Source organism: Physcomitrium patens, chromosome 1, assembly GCF_059467195.1.
Source record: "Physcomitrium patens ecotype Gransden chromosome 1, ASM5946719v1, whole genome shotgun sequence".
Classification (NCBI taxonomy): domain Eukaryota; kingdom Viridiplantae; phylum Streptophyta; class Bryopsida; order Funariales; family Funariaceae; genus Physcomitrium; species Physcomitrium patens.
Window position 1 is genome coordinate 7,748,373 of NC_143410.1, and position 24,196 is coordinate 7,772,568.

At 33.4% G+C, this 24,196-nt stretch overlaps 3 protein-coding genes across 4 annotated transcripts; 2 read left to right on the forward strand and 1 right to left on the reverse strand.

Annotated features, from left to right (window-relative positions):
- Positions 1-275: 275 nt before the first annotated feature.
- Positions 276-1,008, forward strand: LOC149989851 (uncharacterized). The gene is made up of 3 exons (XM_090252295.1): positions 276-386; positions 471-655; positions 807-1,008. Exons 1-3 carry the CDS (start codon positions 276-278, stop codon positions 820-822), a joined length of 312 nt encoding a protein of 103 aa, XP_090108421.1. The 3' UTR covers positions 823-1,008.
- An 11,361-nt stretch (positions 1,009-12,369) lies between these two features.
- On the forward strand, positions 12,370-14,055 carry LOC112278964 (uncharacterized). The gene is made up of 3 exons (XM_024512936.3): positions 12,370-12,694; positions 12,941-13,375; positions 13,520-14,055. Exons 1-3 carry the CDS (start codon positions 12,451-12,453, stop codon positions 13,792-13,794), a joined length of 954 nt encoding a protein of 317 aa, XP_024368704.1. The 5' UTR covers positions 12,370-12,450; the 3' UTR covers positions 13,795-14,055.
- Positions 14,056-20,044: 5,989 nt separating this feature from the next.
- LOC112281007 (putative pectate lyase 5) lies at positions 20,045-24,034 on the reverse strand. 2 transcript variants are annotated; one of them, XM_024517084.3, is made up of 6 exons: positions 23,359-24,034; positions 22,504-23,062; positions 21,658-22,333; positions 21,407-21,510; positions 21,152-21,284; positions 20,045-21,041 (listed from the first exon to the last, which is right to left on the reverse strand). In XM_024517084.3, the coding sequence occupies exons 2-6, from the start codon at positions 23,001-23,003 to the stop codon at positions 20,823-20,825; spliced, it is 1,632 nt and encodes a 543-aa protein (XP_024372852.1). In that variant the 5' UTR covers positions 23,004-23,062; positions 23,359-24,034; the 3' UTR covers positions 20,045-20,822. The 2 variants fall into 2 exon arrangements, with proteins under 2 accessions (XP_024372852.1, XP_024372842.1); XM_024517074.3 differs by having other exon boundaries at positions 22,504-23,069; positions 23,359-24,033.
- Positions 24,035-24,196: the final 162 nt, after the last annotated feature.

The window sequence follows — 24,196 nt, forward strand, 5'->3', positions numbered from 1 at the left end:
TGAACTCTTCAGCTGTGTGCATAGACGGGAATGAATGTTGGCAAAGGGGGGCAACAAGCAACCCACATTTCAGATTCAACAAGCAAACCCACATTTCCCTGCATTGATGTGCAGCAGTGTTGTTGACCCAGCACGATGCTTGAGATTTCCAACCTCACGAGGTCATACCATCCGCAACTACTTGAGTCCATTCGTCCTCCGATTCACAAACTCATTCTCTTCTGTACTAACATCGTGTTTCTACCCGCACTGCGTTGTTGCTTGCAATGATTTGCATGCGGCAAAGGCCACAACGCGAAGCCGCCGACTGCCTCCGCGGATCTCAGCAGTTTCGGGTTTTGAGCCTCGTCATCATGATGCTGTCTTCAGATTGCAACCTGCTCTCGGTTTCGCGTTTCACGACATCGTCAAGAGCTCGAGGCAAATTGGCTAACCATGTATGACCACGCTCTGCATTTGCGCTCGTGCAGCAATTCTTCGGGCCGGAGCTGGCCAAGGAACGCCTGGACGACGTCGACGAAGCCATCAAGCCGTTGTCCGACACCGTCGTGGATGGCGATTCCAGACACACCAACTTCACCGCACAGTTGCGATTCCAATCTGCGGGCGACGACGGATTCGCAATCCTCGATTCAATCATGTGTCTGCCGCCCATGTCTGACTCACACCTTGCGCTCTCCTCTCTACTTTTTTGCAGCAGAGTTGTGAATGATAATTCTAGAGTTGTATGTATCGAGTATTGCATCTGCTACGTCAAATAGTAGTGAAGTGCGTTGCCTGTGATGAACTTTGTGGTTTTTGTGCAGGCATGAAGCGTGTTGAGGCTTGTTAAAGTTTAGACTGATGTTAGTGACTCACCGAGCTCTTCTTTTTGGAGGTGGGCACTGTGATGTACGAGAAGTGTGACCTGCAATATCGACCACCAAAAGAATAGCTATGTGGTTCATTCTTATCATTCTAATTTTAAGCAAGCTTCAACAAGCTCAATGCTGGAATTTAATGTGTAAACTTTTGTTTGAGATAGGCTGTGTGGATTTCCTTCCTTGGGTGTGTTATGCTTAGTGCAGCTATTCACAATGAAAAATTATTAACATTGGAATAGGTTGTTATTTTAGTTTTTGTGATGTTTTTTAAGAAAGAAGAAGTTTGTATTTGAAATATCTTCATTGACCAAAATTGTTATGTTTTTGAGAGCAAGATAGTTTAAACTGTTGCAGAAGCACAATTTACAAACAAACACAGTGTTAAATGTGTAAAGTGAGTTATTCTTAATTATACATGTTTTAATTGTTACTTCTTAGAACTCAATTTTGGCCACACATTTTTGGCATTGATAAAAATTTATACTATTATTTTACAATGAAGTCCTTATGGTAACTAATCATGTGTTTATATTTATACAATTTGAAATATTTCATACTGATTTGGTGATTCTTTATTTGTATTTTTAAATCTATTTTATTGTTAAGAAATAAAGCTTACAAAAGCTATTAATTTTTATGATCTTTGGTAGACATTATATATCATTTAATCATCCAAGTAGTAAATTTTCATTCATAACTTATTACTAATTAATGTTCTTAAAATTTTGTGACTCAACAAATTATCAATGTCATATAAGTAGAAAAATCAAAAATCAAACATAATTTAGAGTGCCCAGAAGGTCACAAGTTCTACTCTTGGTTGTGCATTAACTAACATCAGAATTTGATTCCTCTAAGGAAACATCATCAAATGGCAACAACATATCTCTTTATTATTGCAGACATTGTTTACATGTTAATATTTCATTCCAAATACAACAGAACAACTAATGTATATCAGAAGACTATGTTTAGAAGCTAAATATTACCAAGATAAGGTTCACCAAAAAAATCTCAGTTGCAGTTGAAAATTTTAATGGACAAGGGACTTAAGCCCTGCTCCAAACCATTTTTTGATGTATTATCAAAGCCACTTCAATGTGCATGCTCTTGGTTTGTGGCAAAACAATAATGAAATCTAACAATATAGAGGGAGACTTTGTGGTATAGAAGCTCTGTACTGGGGAGAATCCTCAGATGGATAGTTCATGGGAGTATTTTGCCATGCAACAACACCAAAGGTATTTTACTGAGTGCAGACTTGTTCCCACATTAGCTACAGTGCACCATCACAATTATAAGCATGAGAAACATATTTTTAAAGACAATTGGAATACATAAGTCAATTTGAATTTGCAGTGCATCAAGATTATTGTTACTGAGTCAATAAGAAGAATTCAAGTGTTGATAAAAACCTTTTGTCTGTATTTTGCAAGGAATAGATGGGAACTTTGTTGCCTAAATACACTGTGCACAATGTGCTATAGGCAACTCAATATAGAACACATAAGATCTACAACATGACATAAATTAGCTAAATTCTAACTAAAAACAAATGGAGGTGTAGAAAGCTTAAAACTATGGAAATTTAATCTTATCATTTGCAACTCTAATTTTACTTGACTTTGGTATTACCTATCCCTGCTAGTTAAGATATGAAACTACTTGCTTGATTTGTTATTATTTCTAAAACTCTCCCTTGGGCATGTAATTTCATGAGTCATAATTTTGAATTTATGGCACAAGACAATTATTGAGTAAGAGATGTCTTACTAAACTATCTATTTGCAATATTAGTAGTGTTAGAAATGATCTATCACCTTTACATAAAATATAAAGAAGGTTGCATTGATGCCACCAATGTGATACTTAAAGGATTTCTTGGATTCTCAAATTTCTTACAAGCAACTACTTTAATATAGATATCTACCAACTAATTGTATTAGTATAAGTTAACATAATTTTATCAACTAAGATGCATTCTTTAATATAATTATGCTTTACTTCTTTATACTTTATCTTAGAATAATATATTTTTAGTAATTACTATTAAGCCTTAATTTTCATAATATATATATATATATATATATATATATATATATTTCTATCTATTTTGGTACAGAAGATAATATTAAAAAAGAGTAATCAAATATATGTAATTTCTTTAGCTCCTTCAAAAAGTACTTCATATTACAATTTAGCTAAATTGTTTAAAAATATTGCTTGTCTTTTGCTAGATCATGAAATTCGTGTAGAAGAAAATTATATAATATAAACTCTTAACAATTAATAAGTATCTATTCACCTCCAAAAGTCTATATGAGTGAAACCATTGATGTTTATTTCTCAACTTTACTTATAGATTTTTGAAGTCTTTACATATATCTAATGACTATTTCTACTATATATGTTATATTTAGATATTATATAAGTAAAAATATTAGCTTATATATAATATAAAAATAATTACATCAGTAGTTTTTATTGACATCTATAAGTAATGCACATATATTTTTGACAAAGAAATAAGTACTTATCAATTAGGAAAATAATCAAAGGTTTTACATATTGATTAAGCAATCTTCTTCTCCAATCAAAATGTTATGCTTCTATTTACAAGAATACTTTTTAAAATTTAAAATTTTTAATAAATATATACACAAAATTTAAAGAAAATAAAACTTACTAATTGAATAAAAAAAACTCCTAAACCTCTTGAATGTTAGCCACCTTCTTTTTCTAACATAAAACTTGAATTCTTAGTTGTGATTTCTCCTTACTGAACTATTTAATTGCTTCAAAAATCAGCCAGTGAGTGGATTTCTAAGTCCAAATATCCATCACTAATTTTTGCTTCAATCAAACTAGTGGATTTTATAAGATCGCAAAAACCCTCATTAACTCTAAATTTTAAGTATTTAAGATCCTAACCAAATTTAATTTTCACATCCTTCAATCTATTTGTTTGATTGATATCAAATTTTTCAAATACATTAATAACAAGTATAATGACAACCTCACAAAGTTTTATTTATAATTATGCAATAAAACTCACAAAATCTTTAAATTTGTAAACTTCATTTTGTTTTTCAAAATCCAAAAGTACTAAGTTCATCTCTCATTTTGAAAACCCCTAAAACTCAATATGCCTTCCAATCACATGAAATCAATTTCCAAAAATCCTCTTACAAGTTTGATGTTAATTTCTACTTTCCAATTAACTGGAAAATCCTAGAATTACCGTCAATTTGTGGTTTTGTACCTCAAGATCTGATTTTGATCTTGGTTCACACTTCGTCATCTTCAAATATTAATTTTTAGTATTTTGAGATAATTTTTACTAAATCCTATGTTTAATTCATTTTTAAAGATGCAAGTATTTACTAATTATCTCAATTACTTTGATTTGACTCATTTATACCTCTACAAAGTGAGTAGAAGTCTCTTCTATCAAAAAGTAGCATTAAAACTAAAAGTTCTTATTACCTTCTTACTATTTATTATTATTTTGCTACTATATTTATTTTACTATGCTCTTTTATAATAAAACCTATCTTTTTTTTTTCTTTCACTATATATTCATGTTACCACATGACTATATGCCAATATAAATTTTTTGAGGGTCTTGTGATTTGTTTAAATAATCATTAGACTAAATGCATCTTTTAGATAATAATGCTATTCTTAAAATGAATCCACAAGTGCAAGAAGTTCTTTGTGTAGATCTTACAGTTGATTTTAATTGTTGAAAAAAAGTTTAAATAATAAAATATTGCATGAAATTTTTTATTTACTTTCATTTATGATAATATTATATTTAATAAAAAATTTGATGATTTTATTTCTATAAAAAATGTCTTATAGAAGTCAATACAATACAAGATTGGTGCAAAAGTAAAAGTTTTCATCATGGCTTCAAATAGTGTTTTAGCTTCTTTATTCCACTTAAATTTGCTTTTATGAGTAAAAAAAGTAAGTGAATCTTTAATTTAAGAAAAATTCTTGATAAAGATTTTTTCATAATTAAAAAAATATTAAAAGATATTAAATTTATATTTTTTTATTATTAGAATATTTTGACATGATAGTTTGAATTTTCATAGGATCTATCATAAGGCGATTATTTAAAATGATATATTCTGAAAATTCAACTCGATTAGTAAAAAAACACATATTTTACTATTGTTATGTATGGTCTTATATTTCTAAGTTCTTGTAATATACAACAAATATGAAGTTCGTAATCTTATGTATTTTTAAAATAGATTACAATTTTATTTAGATAAAAAATAAAAAATAATCTAGAAAATATTAAAAAATACTATTAAATTATTTGAAGTAATATATAATATAAATAAAATTATTATCTATAAAATAATTAAAACTCTTAAATTTAACAAGACAAAGACTTTATAATTTTTTTGTCCTAATCAAACATCTATTATAAAATAGTGTGAAGGATCTAAGGAAAAATTAGACTTTTTGTAGTTATTGTATAAGGTTATAGCTGCACAATCCTTATTGTAGTTAGATTTTTTTTTTTTTTTTAATACATCTTCTTTTTTGACAATCATGCTTTTTATTTTGTGATTGCATTGTTTCTTTGGACAATTTTCAATTATGCGCTTAGGTTCTCTACAATATAAGCATAATCCTTCTTAACAATATTGAGTCTTTTTTTATTTAATAAAAGTTCTAAAACATATTATAATTAAATGTATTGGTTTCAATCTTAATGAATAAGTTTTTTACAACTTAGAAGTTGTTATCATGACTTGTTTTTTTCTTCTTCAATTGGATCTTTGTTCTATCAAAAAGACAATAGTGGCATGTAATGGCTTAAATAATAATTTTTTTTAATGAATTTATTTTTATTTTTATCAATGATATAGCTTTGAAATTATCTTTTAATCTATGTTAAAATCGATTGATAAGGACCTTATTATTCTAATCTACATTAAAATTACGATTTTGGAATTGAGTAATACATATATGGTGGCTAAACTTTGTTATACAATAATACAGCTATTAGATCAAAGAAAAAAAATTATTATAAAAGTGCTTAAAACTATAGATAATAGACAAAGAGGTAGTAAAATATTAATAAGTATTAAGATTAATTTCTTATAGAAGATACTTTTATCTACTTTATATAGACAAAAATGAACCATATAAAAGTAAATAAAATTAATAATTAATATAGACATCTTTAAAAAGAAGTTAAAAATAGGTTTTAGTAAAAATTACTTTAAAATATCAAAAATTGATATTTGGAGAAAACTAATTGTGAATCAAGATCAAAATTAGACCCTAAGACAAAAATTATATATCTATAGCGACTTTGGAGTTCTTTGATTGATTAAAAATCAAAATTTTAGAACATACTTGTGAGGATATTTTTAAAAGTTTATTTTAGGTGATATGAAGACATATTAAGATTTGAGGACTTTTAAAAGTAAGAAATGTATTTTGTAGATTTGAATTTTAAAAAATAAAAATAATTTTATAATTTTTTTGGATTTTTTGATTGTCATAACATAATTATAAGTGAAATTTTGTCATTCTTTTAGTATATTATTCTTAAATGTATTTTTAAAATTTTATGTTAATCAAATAGTTAGACTGATGGTTATGAAAGTTTTTTTGGGTCATAGTTTTGGATGATTGAAATTCAAGATTAGGAGAGTTTTTGTAATCTTACAACATTTGCTTCTAGATTGAAGTAAAAATTGATGACAACTATTTGGACTTAGAATTCTACACACTAGCCAATATTTAAAGAAATTAAATGGCTTAGCAAAGAAAAATTACTATCGGAATATCAACATTTGGGTTGGAGAAGGATGGAGCCAATATCCAAATAATTTAAAATCTTTTTCTTTTAAATTGGTGACTTGGTTTTCTTCAAAATTTGTGTGCTTGTTAATTGCTAGTGGATTGAGATGTGAGTAAAATCTTAATAAAGATCAATGGTTCCACTAATATTTATTGAGGTTTTAAAAAAACTTTAATAAATATTTAAAATTTATTTAGAAATTTCTTAAAGTTGTTTAAAATTTGTTTAAGATTTTATTACAATTTGATCTAAGATTTAAGATTTGGTTAGAATTTAAGTTTTGATTAAGATTTGATTTAGAATTTGATTAGGATTTTGTCAAGATTTCATTAGGATTTGATTAAGATTTAATTAAGATTAGATTAAAAATTACATTAATATTTAATTAGAATTTATTTAATATTAATATAAGATTTATTAAAAATATTTATTTTTAATATTTTAAAATTATTTTTTATTATTTTTTATAATTTATATTTTTAGTATTTTAAAATATTATTGATATTTCTTTAAAGGTTTTATTTTTTATTTTTTAGATTTTTTTATTTTAAAATTAATTTATATTTCTTTAGTTTATTTTATAATTTTTTTATAATTAATTTTAAATTAGATAAAATTTGATTAGGATTATTAAAGATTATTTAGAATTTATTTAAATTTCTATTAGACTTGAGAGGATCTTTTTGTTCCATTTTTAATATAACTTCCATAGCTAGGTTTTGGGTATATTTTCAAGTAAGAATTCACATTATACAACAATGTGATCTTTAGTGTAAAGGTAAAAAATTGATCTTTGCTATCTTTTCTTGATTATTTTTTCCAAATATAGCCATTAATACTTCCAAAAATAAATTTATATTATTAAATAGTTATGAATCTTTCTCTATTAAAGATGCAAATTAATTAAAAAAACACATCTAGATAGAAGTGCATTGAATGAATTTAATTTGAGTAAATCCATGAAGATATTAAAATAGATGCAATCTTAGATAGAATTGATTTATTGTAGAAATTCTTGAAATTTTGATCTTATTCTGTCGGAATTTTTCAGTATATTAATACTTGCATCATTCATATTTGTAGTAGTAAGACTTCTTGAATTAAATTATGAGATTGTTCTATTTACTTCTTTCAATTATATAACTTTTTAGCATAAATATTAAACTTCATTGTTAAATTCTTTGATAGGTATAGAAATAATACCTCTATGGTTAATATTAGTAGTACATAAGATTTTTATTTTAAGAATATTAATAAACCTATGAAGATCTATAATAGTTGCAAATCTATTCTTACTTTTGTTGAGTATAGTATTTATAATTTTTCCTTCTATTTCTATAATATATAAATTTAATTAATCTATAAGTCAAATTAAAAAAAATAATTTATAACTTTTAATATTAAATGATAATTTCTATAAAATAAGATTATTTAATCTTTTTCATAAAATAATAAATATTAAAAAATAAAAGTGTTAATTTAAAGATGAATAGTTTAATAAAAGAAGTGGAATAATTCATTCACTTTTCAAAAAAAACAAGAATAATAAATTTGAATTCTTGTCAAAGAGTTAAGGATATAAATTACAAACAATAAAAACTTCACTACATTTTTGTATCACTTGCACAGATACACATATTTACTCTAATAATTATTTAGATAGTATAAATAAATAAAATTATACTATAATAAATAAATTTGATAATATCTTATAGAATAGCTTCTTAGAAGCTTTATAGCTATGGATTTGATTTTATATGTATTTATAGTTTATTATTAGGTTAAAAACTTAGCCAAAATAATAGTCACATATTATATATGTTGGTGGTTTATTATGTAAGCTAATCATATAGTATATATAGAGAAAAATTTCCTTGCAAGTTAGGTATGTGTTATACAAGTAGGACACTTATTGGAGGTTCCATAATGTGTCGCTATATAGTTCTTATTAGATAGTATAAATAAAATCAAGAGAGATGCTTTTGTCACTCTTATTAATTTCTTTTTTGCTTTTATTCTAGTTTTATGAATTTTTAGTTTTAGTTTTAGTTTTATTTTTTTTTTATTTTTTTTATTTTTTTATCTATAGTAATAGCTATTTAAATTTTGTCTAGAATATACATACTTTTTTATTTCTATTTTATCATCTCTCTTTGATACATATTTCACTTATTTACATATCTTTTTTGAATTCTTGTCTTTAGTAGTCATTCAAAAAGAATAGATTTTTATTCAAAAGTAATATAGTATTAAAACTAAAATGACTTTTGCCAAAGACAAGAAATTTAGAGAGACTTGAAACAAGATTAAAAATAAGAAAGATGTTGATAAGAGTAAAAAAAAGCTTTAATCTGGCCTTTATATATAGTTTTCAATTACAAAGTGTGTATCAACATTCTACATAACTTCCAAAATATATCAAACTAGTAAGATACATATCTAACTTATAAAATAAGTTTTTTACATGTGCTTAATATGGCCAACTTGTACCACAAGTTGCCAACATATGCAACATGTAGCTAGTTTATTGGCTAGATTTTTAACCAACCAATCAACAATAAACATATATAAAGTAAAATCCACATCAACAAAGCTTCTATACAAGATGTTATTAAATCAATCTATATTTATTTTTGATCTAACATTTCTTATTTAGATAATATATGTCGGTGACAACTATTAGTAAATTAGTTTTAGCCTCATTCTAATGTCTAGTTTATGAATCATAATAATACTTTAAAGAAGAAAAATACTTTAGTAATAATCAAAGAAAAGAAATAGAAAAATTAAAGATGGATATAACAAATAAACACAAGAAAGGAATTGACAAAAGTGAAGAAGTATTTACTCTTTTGTTTAGATATAATATCTAACAAAAGAGCTACATAACAACATCCTATAGGCCATTTGACATGAGTCCAACTTAGAAGACTTGTGTGTAACTTCTAAGCTAAGTTTTCTACATATGCGGCATATGTCCAAGATTTAATATAAGTGGCTAAAATACACAAGATGTAGCCCACTTATAAAACAAATGGCCAACATGTACATTGGAATAAGACTAAATTATCTCAAAAAACCAAGATCCTTTTAATCCACAACAACTTAAAACCTCATCACAAAATAAGACAAAACAAACTAGAAAAAAACTGAACCAAACTAAACAAAATAGGACATGAAAGACAAAACTGAGCAAATAGAAACACAATAGAATAGAAATGAACAAAAAGATGCAAAACTAAATTTTACTAAGAAAAAAGGTTTGAAACCATACTTGACTAGATGCTCCAAAAGGCCCTAGCCAGTCCTATTTATACCTTGTCATACCACCTTGGACTTTCTAGAACGTTCCTAGGTGGTAGACTCTATCTAGATAACCATCCTAAATTCTTTCTAGAATGTTTCATAGTGGATCTTACATGGTCCACTAACCTAATCCCAATTCTAGAAACTTCCATGGTTCTAACTATCTATACAATTATCTTATCTATACCATGTTATAATTAATCCTCCTCGACTAATGCGGAATGTCCTCGTTTTGCTCTTGATGGTATCTCCAAATTATCTCTTGGCAATGCATGAGATTTTGTACAACTTCTCATGTTGCATCATAAATGGGATAACCTTCCCAAAGAACTTTGTAGTAAAGTTATCGATGTCTACTACCACAACAAATATAGAAATGCTCCAAAATGCTATCTACTTCATATTCTTATTGATCATCAACTAGAATTCATGGTAGTGGTGGTTGGTGTCAATCTAAAAAGTACTTGGATACAATATGAAATTCCTTCTATTGCAAAACATAGAAGACTGGATAGACCCAAATATGTGGTGCAATCTCAAGGTAGTATACGATATTAGAAAGTAAAGCAAAAATATGGAAAGACCTGAGCTACCAAGGTGCTAGTTTACAGATTTGGATTGATGTAGCAAGTGGCAAGTTGGTATTAAAGAGTAGTACGTGATCACCTTCTCGAAAGATCTTGTGTTGTCGATGGTTATTTGCAAAGTATTTTTATTGATTCTGTGTAGTAAGGAGGTAGTGTCGTGCCTTTTATATTCCTATTGTATAAATTCCTCAATTGTTAGATTATTGGTAATGATGGAATGATGGAAAATTACTAGCATAATTAGATACTGATTAGTATTAAGGAAAAATGGTAAATGATTAGTACTTGCTTGAATACTATCATTATAAGCAAACTCCAAGGACATCAAGTATTCATCCCAATCATTATAATGAACCACCACAAATACATACAACATATCCTTCAAGGTCAGATTTGCATGCTTTGTTTGTCCTTTTGTTTGGAGATAGAAGACTATAAACATGGTAAGTTATGTGATTAGTAGCTTGAATAAGGCTTGCCAAAAACTTTCCCTGAAGCATGGATCTCAATTTGAAATGATGACACGAGGTAATCTATGGTGATAAAAGACGGTATCAAAGAAGACTTGTAGAAGCATTGGGGCATTAATATCCAAGCATACCTCAACCAAGTGAAATTGCTTCAAGAGTAGATCTACAAAGATGACAATTGCAGTATGATTATGAGGTATCTGTGACAAACATATAATGAGATCCATAATCACCTACTTTTAATGTGTTATAGGTAGCGGAATTGACTGCAATAATCTAGAAGACGCTATGTAGTATGCTTTATTACATTGACATGATTCACAAGAGCGTATAAAGGCTCAAACATCACTATTTAAACCTGTCCAAAATTATATTCTTGAGATTCATTTTAGAATCTTTTTTTTATGCCAAATGTTCAACACAATTACTGAAGATCGTAGGTCTTGGCGCAGGGCATGCTTGGTGAGAAACTGTCCTGGGAAAATATTCACGCTCTTCTGATTTATGATGGTTCCTCTGAAACTCTTTTTTTGCTAGCCGACAAAGTACGACACCTCAGGAGCGAAGTTTTCATTTCTTTTGTTTCAGCCATGATTCCTGAGAAGGTGTTTGAGTTGCTCACAATGGCTTCATGTAACGCAAGGAGTTGTGGAACCAGTAATAAATAATGATGAATTATATTTTTGTTTCAACAGAGCAGCCTGAGATTCACGCTGCCTTTATCTCCCACTGCCTGGAAGAAGAGTTTGAAAGTGAAGCAGGATAGTATTACTTTGTGAAGCGCTGCATTCTGTTAACGGCTCTGAAAATGCTTGACGCTGACACATCCGTGTGACACGATTCTGTAAAAAGGTTGCTAAGATTTCACTGACTGTCTGCAATGGTTCTCTTAGACAGAGACTGCGAAACAGCCCTTGCAACAATATCATTTTACATTCGTTGAAGTAGAGCCGCACTTAAGTTATTGCAGTGCTTTGATCGAGTTCTCTCGGGCTAAATCAGCTTCTACCTCAAGCTTAAATACGAAAAGATAGGACACCGTGTCATGCTATGATTGTCAAGTCGCAACCAGTAGAAAACTTTTGGAGATACGCCACATGTTGGAAGCTCATTTTTGAGTAATCGTATAAAAGTACATTCAAAAGGTCCCTGTTGTTCAACGATTTCCGCCTGGTATACCTTTGAACTTATCACGCAAAATATTCAGGACCAATAAAAATTTCGGAATTATTGTTTCTTTTTCCAATATATCAAAGTAACTATCCATATATAAGGTGATAGCGAGAGTGAGAGACAGACACCAGACAGCCAGATCGAAACCGAAAGCAGGTTAGTCAGGGCAAAAAGTAGCCACCTTGAGAACTGTGATTCCTTCTGCAGCTGCACTTATGATGGCATTCACTGCAGAAACAGCTTTGCCCACTGCGGCTCCACAAGCAGTGTTCGAGAGCACCAGAGTGCAGACCCTTTCGCACACTGAGCTTCTCAATGGTGAGTCTCATAACTTGTGGGAAGCTTGCAAGCATGCTGTTGCTCTGCTTCCCGACCTCGCACCTGAGTACTTCGCCAGAGCTGAATTCGAGAAAGGCTGGGGAGGCCCCGGCAGTATCGGCGTCTTCCACTTCGGACCTGGTAAGAACAATTTATGCTACCTTGAACAGTATGCACATTGAGCTGTGGAAGTATTGAAATCATCTGAAGTCATTTTCCGACAGTAGCAAGATTAAGTGAAAGACCAAATTTCTGTTTGTAGACACTCAGCAGCTAAACTTCACAGAGAGCCAAGTTTACGGAGCATGGTCTGGAAGATGAAACAGGGTGTGAACTTCTTCACTGCAAACTTGTGTCTGATTTTGAGTTGTGGTGGTAATTGCGCAGCGATTCCTGGAGCTGGATCCGTGAAACACCGTATTGACCTAGTAGACGATGAATCCAAAACTTTGGCGTACACAGTCCTGGGAGGGGATCCCAGCTACAGCTCATTTGCAGCGGAGATGAAGTTTTCTCCTGCCGATGACAACACGACGGAGGTGATCTGGACGGCCAAGTATGAGCCAGTCGGTGAAGCCGGCCCTCCCGAGCACATCAAGAAAAATGTCATCGTTACTCTGAAGACGTTCGAGAAGGCTGTGATGGAGAACCGGGTCGTGAGGCATACCCAAACACTGAACGCACCCGCCGACACGATTTGGAACATATTAATGCACGAGGATGTCATTCTTCCCAAGGTCATCCCACACATCATCGCATCCTATGAATTCCTGGAGGGCAACGGGGAACCCGGCAGCATCCGCCTACTCAAACTCGGACATGGTATGCACGTTGCAAGCATCCTCTGCAGAAAAGAGTGCTTGATTGATTGCTGCTGCAACCCAGAAAGTTGTCTTTAGTCTTATGTTCATGAACATGCTTAACTCAGTCCTGACTCTTGTTCCGCGAACTTCTGTGTGTTTGCAGCGATACCGAATGGGAACCATGTGGTGGAGCGCATCGATGTGAATGAAGCTGCAACAAAAAGGTGGGGCTATACTGTTCTGCAGGGAGACCCCAAATACAAATATCTCTCGGCAGTTATGCAATTCCTTCCCGGAGCGGAGGAAGGCACCACCCTCGCCAAGTGGGTAGGCATCTACGTGCCTCACAATCAAAACATCCCCCCCCCTGATCTAGCCCTGAATGTCTGGAAGGTTTTCGAAGGCGTGGCGAGAGCTTCCCCGCAAGCCGTCTACTGATCAGCTAAATATACCGTTTCCATCCAATTCATGAGTCGTCTTCACCATAGTATTATACCATCTACAGTGAATGAGGTACAGGAACCTGTCGTATAAAAGGCCAACATGTTCGGCTCTACACATGGAATGATTATGACAGTGGGGTTGATAACAAGCGAGTAGCTGAAAATTAGTTGAAAGAGTCACCACAGTGATTGGCAACATTGCATGTTGTGTACAAATTCCTTAACCCTAACGAAGTCAATTTACTTTCTTCAAGAATGGTTGCGATGCCTGAAGCTTGCAGACAGAACTAAGAGCAACTGCCAAGAAGAAAATTTTAGCAATTTGTTCATTGTGATCTCTTACACATGAATTCAGTTTTTGGGCTATGAGAGCGCAGACAATCAATCTTTCATCACAGGAATCCAACCAATCTTTGTTCTCCACTTCGTTCGGTGATTTTTGTTGGCAATGTGGTCCGAAGGTTCTACACATCTGGGAGTACGAGCTGACGAAACCGAGTACGTTTATGGCACTGATGTTGTTGGCCATGACTAAAACTTTGCATGCTGAGCAGCTTCCCGGACTTTCAGGTGAGGGCAACGTGCACTGTTTAAGCCACCAGGCAGCTCACAAACAATTACGAACAATCCACCACCTGAACGTGAACAAAGCCTCACCTTCAGTCCTCCTCTCCAATCAAATGCTAGTGGCGTGTTCGGCTACGACGTCGTTTCCCTTGCAGCTTTTGGAATTATTCCGAATCATGAAGGCTGCCAGAGAGTTGAACAGTTCACACGCCAGGAGCCATAACTGGGCCTCGTTACTGATGATTGTTTTGGCACCGTCCTCAGAAACACTTTCTCCATTCGTCACGCGGCTGCAGAGCCACACATGAGAACCTTCCATTACCACAAACCTCCTTCAATGTGTACTCCAAATAGTCAGGTCTTAACAACCAAAGACCATGGTTGACGTCAACAGTCAACGTTCATGTTTGCTATTAACCACCTTTGTCTTGGTATCCACCAATCAATAACAGATTTTGAAGGGACTAAGATTTTTCTATTTTTTTCTTTAGAATAAATTGTGCGTAGTTTTCTTCTAGTGCATTGAGCCATTGTCATACCATATATATATATATATATATATATATATTTTGTCATTGTAGGCTCTATTTCAAATTGAGAATCCAATATGGTCAATATTTGGATTGTATAGCATAGATGCATTTTTTATGACTTTGTAACTGCCCACTACAAGGATAAAAAATTCATAAAATCTATGGAAAAATGTACTAATATGTTTTTTTTGTAAACAATGTAATTTTCAAAAAATCAAAAATTTTGAGTAGTAGTAGGAGAAGACAGAGATATATTATCCAAAGTCATAAAAAGTGCATAATTATTTTTAGATAGATTAGATCTACTTTGACTTTTTTTTTTCTAAAGTACAATCTTTTTATAATAAAAAATTCAAAAGTAGCCAAATTGTAAGAATATGAAGCATAAATATATTCAAATACATATGTAACACTTGGCACTTTAAAACAAAAGATAACAAAAATTACCACTTGGAAGGTTCTCCTTTATTCTAAAATTTCAAAACATTTATTATAACTTGTCTTCTAACTTTGACATTCTTTATTATAAGATTCTTTAAGGTTTTATTTTTATATGATTTTTTAGATTCATTTTTCAACTTTGATGTCTCTTAATAAAATTTTGGTCATTAATTGCATGTGTACTTTGTCTATTTTTAGACTCTAATATGTATAACTATTATTCACTATTTTCTTGGATATTAAACATAAAAACATATACACATATAAGTTCTAATTATTTTATGTGTATTACATAAAACTAAAAAAATATTTTAATATATATATCATATAAAAATTTAAAACTTAATTTAAGTTATTATAATAAATTAATTTTAATCTTAATAATAATATAAAAGTATTATTAAAAAAATCTTATTAATTTTTGTTATAAAATTTTATAAACCATCTGAGTTTAAAAAGATTAGAGTTGTACTATTCTAGATATTTAATTTACTAATTTAAATAAAAATTTTAAATAAAATTTATCCAAAAAATAAAATTTAAAAATTAGATATTTGAACAGACCATCAAATGTTTTTAAAAATAGAATTTAGTAACATTAATAATTTTAAATAAAATTATTATTTTAAAAAAAATAAAAATAATTTTTTAAAATATAAATAAAATTTATCGTCTTACATAAAATTTGTTCTAAATTAAGAAAAATAATAATATTTAAAAAATAAAAATGAATATATGTATATATATAAATATATATTTTCACAAAAGTTAAAACATATTTAGCAATTCAATACAATTATGAATCATAACAACACTTTAAAGAAACAATGTATTCTTGTGACATTCAAAAAAAGAAAGTAGATAAATAAAAGATAGATATAAGATAAAAATTACAATAGCTATTGTCAAATACAAGTATATTAGAGATTCTTGAAGTATGAAAAGAACACAAGACATTGATAAGAGTGAAAAAGGCCTCACTCTTACCTCTATATATACTATCTAATTAATAAATCATGCGACAAATTTCTATAGATCATTTGACATGAGTCCAACTTAGGAGATACATATCTAGGTTTCCAAATAAGTTTTTTAAATGCACACAATACAACTAACTCATACTATAAGTGGCCAATATGTCCAATACAAAGCCAACTTGTTGACCAATTGTTTAATCTATTAATCATTTACAAATACTTATAAAATCAAATCTACATCTATCATCAAATTTACTTACTTTTACTTCTATCTAAATCTTATAATGCCAATACTAATATCTTTCATATTACTTCTCTTTCTAGGGACAAGTTCTACAAGGAGCAATGATTACGTATTGAGGAGGTCTAAGGTATAGTAAATTATATTACTCAGAGACTTTGATCTTTGTCATTTTTAAAGGTAGTTGATAGGCCTTCTAAATCATTGATAGTATCTCATTCAAGAGCAAGATGACTATCATATTATTTGATCATTATTAGGACCTTCATAAATTCTTTTAAATAAAATATTTAAAACACTATCAAGAATAGTTCATATTTTTAAAATCATTAAAAATTATTAGTCTTTGCCAATATTTTCATATCAAAAGTTTTATATCTTGTAATTTATTTAAGGAATAATATGTTGTTCTTGAGGATCTTCATTTCTTTTACAATGTCTTAAAGGTTGAAACAATTCTAATACCTTGTCTAATAATTGTAACAATAATAGCTTCTTAGTTGAATTTAATGGTTATTCATTCTTCATCTCTTTAATCCACAAATACACAATAACCACAAACAATGATAAAAGATAGAGTACAATATTTATACAACTTATTTTGCTTTATAACAAAAACATTATTACTACTTTATCTTGATTTTGATAGATGTTGTTGATAAAAAAATATCAATCTTCTTTGTCGCAATTGCAAGTTTCTTGAATGGCTCCCAAGTATGTTTACTAATATCTTATCTGTACCAATGTATAAAATATTTCAATCTATATTAGAGCCACCTTAATTCCAAGACCTCTTCTATTTAAAATTGATTACTGTTGTCTACTTTTATAGGAGGATTCTGTATTTTTTTTTTTTTTTTTTTTTAACATATTCATTGTTTCTTATGGCTCAAGAAGAGACACATAGAACATGAAATGGGTCTTCATAGGCTATGATAGATGCAATTGATATATAATTGCATTGATCTCTTTACAAATAGAAAATAGTCTAAAGCTTATGTTATCCAACTTGTTATAAAGACAAATAGTTTTGACATTACATCGAAATAACCATACCTTATTGCTACATTGAAATTAAAATTGATACTTATAATTTATATCAATATTTTGTTTTTTTAAGCTTCCTTTAATTATGTCTTTATTTCTGTATGTAGCTTTCATAAACAATTTGATGAATCTTGTGTTCTAAGATTATCAACTTTTGACTAATAAAAAATATCAAATCATAGATGATAATTATAATTAGCATTGAAAGGTAATTATTAAATGGAAGAATGTATGTTGTTATTATATGCAAACTTTGTCAATAGCAAAGACATTGTCCAATTATATTGATGGTAGTTAGTGATATATTTTAAATATTGTTTCAAATTTTAATTTATGTAATTTATTTGTTCATTAATTTGATGATAGAAGACCAAAGATAGTTATATATCTACCTTTAATATTTTGAAAAGAGTTCTCTAAAACCTTGATATAAATTGGATTTTTTTAATTTGATATAATACACCTTAGCAATTTATAATAGCAATAAATATTATTAAAAAAAGAGTCTATTTATTTCTTGACTTTTATACATAACACAAAATGTGCCATCTTAATGAAATGTTGATTTCATTGCTTAAAGATAAAATTGCTTTAGCTTCAAAAGAATTATTTATTATTGATTAAAGCTACATTTCTATCTTCTAATGCAAGATAAGAACATCTAAAAAGAACATCTCACAAAACTTCTTGTATTCTTTACTAATATGTAATGTTAAATACAAAGCTTGAAAAAAACATGTTCTAATAACCTAAAAAAAATTTAAAATATACAATGACATAAAATATTTGAGGTTCTTGTGATTTGTATAAACAATGAATGGACTAGAAGCGCCTTCCAAATAATAATGCTATACTTGAAATTAATATATAATTGCAAAAAAGTCTTTGTTGTAAATTTTGTAAATGATCTTATTTGTTATAAAAATTCTTGAATGAAAGTATATTCAATGAAGTTAAACACATGAAAAACATAAAGTACATACTCTTTTATATTCTTAAAGAAGATTAAAATATTTTATAGATAATAAATAATAAAATTCTCTAAAAAAATCTTTAAAAACATCATTTATTAGATGTTCAAAAATAGTTGGCACATTTGTGAGTCCAAAAAACATGACATTATGTTTATAATATCCATATTCAATTCAAAATTTAGTCTTTTATACATCTTCTTCTTCAATGTATATCATTTTTTATGCTCTTTGTAGATCTATTTTAATATAAATCTTCAATGAATTTACTTAATCAATCCTTTTTTTAATTTCAAAGATAAAGTACACTTAATCTTGATAATAATTCTCTTGAATTAACAATGATCCATGCACATTTATAGAGATCCATCTTATTTCTTTACAAATAAAAAATGGACTCATAATAGAAGTTTTGAATGGAGAATGAATTTCTTGGCCATACAATCCTTACGTGAAGCCAACTCATTTTGAAATAAGCCGTAGATTAGACAAAATAGCAAGCAAATTCCTTTTGAAAAATTAATTGTGCAATTATAAGAATAAAGCTTTGAACTATTATCTATAATTATCTTCTAAAAACATTGTGACAATCATTAGATTAATTTAAAATACAAATTGAAGTCCATTAAAAATTAAAAAGAACTACCCTATAAATATCAAGAGCTAACCATACTTTTATAACATCAATCCAATCCTTTAGACATATAAATAAAAATAAGTTAAGGAGACATTAGAACTTCTTTTAATTTAGCAAAGGACTTACTTATAATAAGAACAAATTCAGAAAAACTTTAGATTTCACTTATATTTGTAATTTACACATACACACAGATATATATATATATATATGAATAAATATAAGAATCCAAATACTTTTAGTAATGAAAAAAATAAATGAAATGTAAATAAAAGAAAATAATATAAAAATCAAATAAACCTCTATGGCATTTAAAAAAATCAGTTGAATTGACTATATTCTATGGAAGTTTTTATAAAAACCTATGACCTTTATCTTCATCATCACAAAGTTTCTTATATCTTCCCTAACTTGCCATAGACCATTATACTTTATTTCTACATATTCAAGAGTATTATCCCTGTTATAGGTGTGAAGTTTTTGAATATGTAATTTCAAATCTCAAATCCAAAACAGAAAAAAATGATGTGTACAAACCCAAATCAAATCATTTCTCATCAAAGTGAAATTTTATTTCTACTCTCCTCAAAAGACTAGAAAATCAGATCATATTGTGAAACGAGTGATAAACTGATTAATAATTCTTTTCACTTCATACCACACCAAAACAAGAAAATCTAGTCATGAAAGGGAGGCTTAAAACCATCAAACTCATTGGCACTTTAGAAATCATCGTCATTCCTGAACACTGCAGCTATATCATTACAATTTCAATCAAATTAGCATGAATTACACCAATCCAAAATGATTCATGTGGGGGAGTGGCAGGCGTTGAAGTCTGAAGTTACTTCACTTTATTCAGCGCGAGCCATAATATCTCTTGCATGCTTGTTCGAGCACTGGCCATGCCAAGTATGGACTTGGCATTGTTGCAAAGGGCTGCTGTGCCGCAAATGAGCCATGCAGCATCTCACGTTGTCACGCAAGATAATGCTTCACGATGTCTACCAATACACTTAGAATCAACTCTGCGGCGCCAGGAAGGGGTGTCTGTGAGGTCGATGGACATGCCAAACCAACTCGTCACACTCGGGCACCATCCTCCGGTCTAGCGGTCGATCAACATAACTACGTACCTACTAGCATCTCGTCTACGCTGATAAACACGAGATCGTGAACTTCCAACTCGTGTACCATACCACAGCCAGCTTGGGTAAGTGGCCTCGTGGTAGCGGTTGCATAGCATAGCCTACAAAAAGAAAACACCTATCAACGCTTCGCTCGTTACAAGCTGGCAAGGATGTGGAAGCTTGTTCGAGGAGGTTGCACATTTCTGTGCTGTATGAAGCGGCACCTAGAAGAAAAAACGTTTACTAAGTCATCGTAATCTGCGGCACACCCACAAACACGTCTACTCTGAACACCGTGCTTCTGGCGTGCCGCAGTTTGTTACTCCTGCCTTACAAGATGGACGTCTCCGGGCTACTACAGGCGCAGCCTCTGCGTGTCCGTTTGAAGAAAAAAAAACACACACTGGGTCACTTGGTACATGTTCTGCGTCACCACACACCTCGTGGTGCTCATCGTACAAGAAAGTCGGCGATCGCCCCTACAACATGAGGGGACCCGCGCTTTTGGTGATGGCGGGTACCATGTCAGCGGGGCGTGACGAGGTGCTGTAAGCCTTGGCGTAGACGCTGGCGGAGGTGGCCTTGGCTCCGGAGCCAGTGAAATACGACCCTCCCAGGAAAACGTCGCCGCTGGAGGCCCAGTTCCAACTCTGCCATCCACCGTAATTGGGGCCGCCGTCGTTGATGCGTTTGGTTACCTGCAATTCCAGGACGCTCAGGTCAGACGACATGGCTCACTCTGGGGAACGGCACGCATTGTAAAACAAAGCTCCCGCGCAACCTCAGCAGGCAAAGACGTAGTGAATACCTCTTTCGTTCCCGCAGGATTGAATCGATTGCCTTGGCTGAGAATGGTGGGATCTTCGCTGCCCCCAATCGCATATATCCCCCATCCGGCCGAGTAGTCATTGTTCAAAACATGAAACACGCCAAACCGGCACCTGCATTCTCAACACACACTAATTACTCAACTGCCTCATCCATGAAGGTCCGTGGCCAGCGAGAGCATATGTGTATCATTAGCAGACACCATTTCATCGCCAATCAACGCGCGGTGCCATACCTCGGTAACCGTTGGACGAGGCCGGGTCCGAATCTGTTGAAAGCCACGGTGACCCGCATGTTCCTGTCCTCGGTGTGGGCGGGGTCCGCTCCAAGCAGCATCGTCTGCAAACCAGACCAGTGTGCACGATTTCAGAAACAAGCGACTATACTTCCCGGTTCTAACCCTGCAGGTAAGGTCATGTCCACGACGCAGGCGCTCGCGTGTTACGCCCAAACCGCACAGAACGTCGCTTCGGAAGGATTCATTACCTTGTCGTGTTTTTCAAGGAAGCAGTTGGAAATTGTGACCATAGTGGATCCGCGGGTGACATCAATGAGCCCATCGGTCGCCCTGGCCAAGTAGCAGTGGTCGATCCACACATCCCGGGACCCCCAGATGTGAAGGCCATCGCCCTCGGACCTTGGGCGGCGGACCACTTTGGATGGCGACACTCGTATGGTGGTTGGGCCCGACGGTCGAATGTCGTGAATGTGCAGCCCGTGCAGGATGACGTTGTTGGTGGTTTGGATGCTGATCTGCGAGCCTCCCACGATGTGAACTTCGGCGCCACGACCGTCCAGGGTCTTGTACGCGGAGATCCAGAGCTCTCCCTTCAGTTCGATGGTCATGCTCGTCGCGAAAACAATCCAAAGCGGTCCGTTTCGAGTCACTCCGTAGCGCAGTGTTCCCGGCTGAGGGTTCTGCGCGTCATCTCCATTGGTGGTGACTGTGTAGATGGGTCCATTCTTGCCGCCGATGGCATTTCTCCCGAATCCGGTGGCGCAGTTGGCCAGCGCCTGACGATGGCTGCGCCAGTTCGGGTCGCACCGCCAGCAATCGTCGATCGGGTTGCCAGTACCGCACCCGCCCATGGCCTTCGCGAAAGAAGAGAGCATGTCATCCGCGTCCGTGGCATTCAGGTCAGCAGCAGCAAGGCTCAATCCACTGTCACACATTCACGCAACAAACAAGCCGTGACCATCAGAAGACAGAGCGCATTCTCAGGGCAGCCACCATCGAGCACTCAATAGAACTCCACCAGATTTCGAGAAGCAAATCGTAATTTACTCGGTGCGCGGCACGTAAATGGAGCAAGGAACTGAACGTGGACGTACTCATCGTTGGCCTTGTAAATGATGTCCGCAGCAGACGTGTCGTAGAAGACCTCATCGTTCATGTAAGCAGCTTTGGAGTGGTACACGACTTCGCCTGCGAAGCTGGTGGAAGGAGGTTCTCGTACGCTCTCTGGAGAATCGATAAGAACGTCGTATGGTAGCTCGCCCTCGGTCGCTGCGTAAGAGTTGTATTGTGCCACTTCTGAATGTGACGCCACCGGGTCCTGGCTGTTGAAGGTTTCGGCGTCCCAGTTGGTAGCATCCGAATTGTCAATCTCGGGGTTGGAACCAAACGCATCGCCTGTCTGGGCGGTGAAGACGGGCGTGTCGAATTGAGCGCTGGACCCGGTGTCTTGGGGGAATCCCGGGTACTCCTGGTCAGTGGGAACATACTCCAGAGTGTCAAAATCTCCCGGCATTGACCTCGCGTGGGGAGACGTCCACTGCAATGCAAGCACCATCAGCACCGTCAACAAACGCGCCATTCGCCCGCTCGCCATTCTTGAGGTCGATCTTGAGGCAGGCTCGACTTGGATCCTCTGTTGGCAACACTGGGAACCTGAAGTCTGAACCACAAATTCTCTGTGAGTCACAAGTCTTCCGAAATGCCTTTGAACAGCGTAGCCGAATGAGGCCAGGTGTAACGAACATGGACGCCATGCGGCAGTCTAAAACATCAGCCGCCGCAGGTGCGGCCACAGTTGAGCATTGCGCTGCATCCAACAATCCGCGCAGGATCCGCAACACACAATTCACAATGCAAGGAAGAGTTGGAAGAAATTGCCCACCACATTCTGGTCAGGTAAGACAGAGAAGTAAGCAGCAGAGCATGCATTAGGACCAGAGCTTACTCACGTGGAGAACAAGTCGATGGAAGCAGTGCACTTCCTGTGAACGCCCGCAGAGCTTCACTTGGAACCTCGACTCAATCCTTGGTCCTGTGTTTGCACCTTCTTGCAGAATGTGAACATTACACTGCTCAATCTCGATTCATGAGAACGCAGTACCACCGCTCTCTGAGGTTCGAGCTTGGTTTCAAGCCCCGAGATCACATCCAGCTCCCCCTCGGGTCAACCTTGGTGCATGTCGAGAGCGAGATGGTCATCGAGCCCAAATTCGGAGGTTATGTAGTGCGCGACGGTATGTTCCTTCGATTCATGAACGTGGGTAGAGATGCATACGGCGTGAATTTCTGAATTCAATTTCGTAGCGCGGAGGTTGATTGCAAGTCACCGCAACTGCTTTTCGGCTGATTCACCCACTCAGACACCCTAGGCTAGCGTAACAAAGTGGCCAGTGCCATTTACAATGCGTAATTCGCTGTTCCACCATCGATCTATTGCGATTCCAGGCGAAAAGTTCGGACGGTTTGTCCTGCAAGGTAAATTAATGAGGATTCGAATTGCGAAATACTGGCCTCGTCAAATGGTTGCGGCGGAAATGCGAAATAGTTGGGCAAAATGGAAATCTATCAATAGGCGGACTCCGGACTCGCCTGACATGTGCAGGGTGAGTGATGTTCGAGGCTCCGTCTGCCTGTCGGAGCTAGACTGAGGCCCAACCATGTCGGCAGACTTTCTGACGATGTGATACAGAGTTGGGTAGCCAGCTCTGCGTGCATGTGGCAAGTTCTGTCGTGAGACCAAATGTGAACGCTTCGGAACATGGATCATGACCCGGATTCGTCGTTGGG

Coding starts and splice junctions, on each gene's coding strand:
- LOC149989851 (XM_090252295.1), top strand. CDS start 276: ATGCGGCAAAGGCCACAACGCGAAGCCGCCGACTGCCTCCGCGGATCT. Junction 387..470: donor CAGATTGCAACCTGCTCTCG/GTTTCGCGTTTC, acceptor GCGCTCGTGCAG/CAATTCTTCGGGCCGGAGCT.
- LOC112278964 (XM_024512936.3), top strand. CDS start 12,451: ATGATGGCATTCACTGCAGAAACAGCTTTGCCCACTGCGGCTCCACAA. Junction 12,695..12,940: donor CGTCTTCCACTTCGGACCTG/GTAAGAACAATT, acceptor GTAATTGCGCAG/CGATTCCTGGAGCTGGATCC. Junction 13,376..13,519: donor CCTACTCAAACTCGGACATG/GTATGCACGTTG, acceptor GTGTGTTTGCAG/CGATACCGAATGGGAACCAT.
- LOC112281007 (XM_024517084.3), bottom strand. CDS start 23,003: ATGGCGAGCGGGCGAATGGCGCGTTTGTTGACGGTGCTGATGGTGCTT. Junction 22,334..22,503: donor ATTTACAAGGCCAACGATGA/GTACGTCCACGT, acceptor AATGTGTGACAG/TGGATTGAGCCTTGCTGCTG. Junction 21,285..21,406: donor CTCGTCCAACGGTTACCGAG/GTATGGCACCGC, acceptor TTGAGAATGCAG/GTGCCGGTTTGGCGTGTTTC.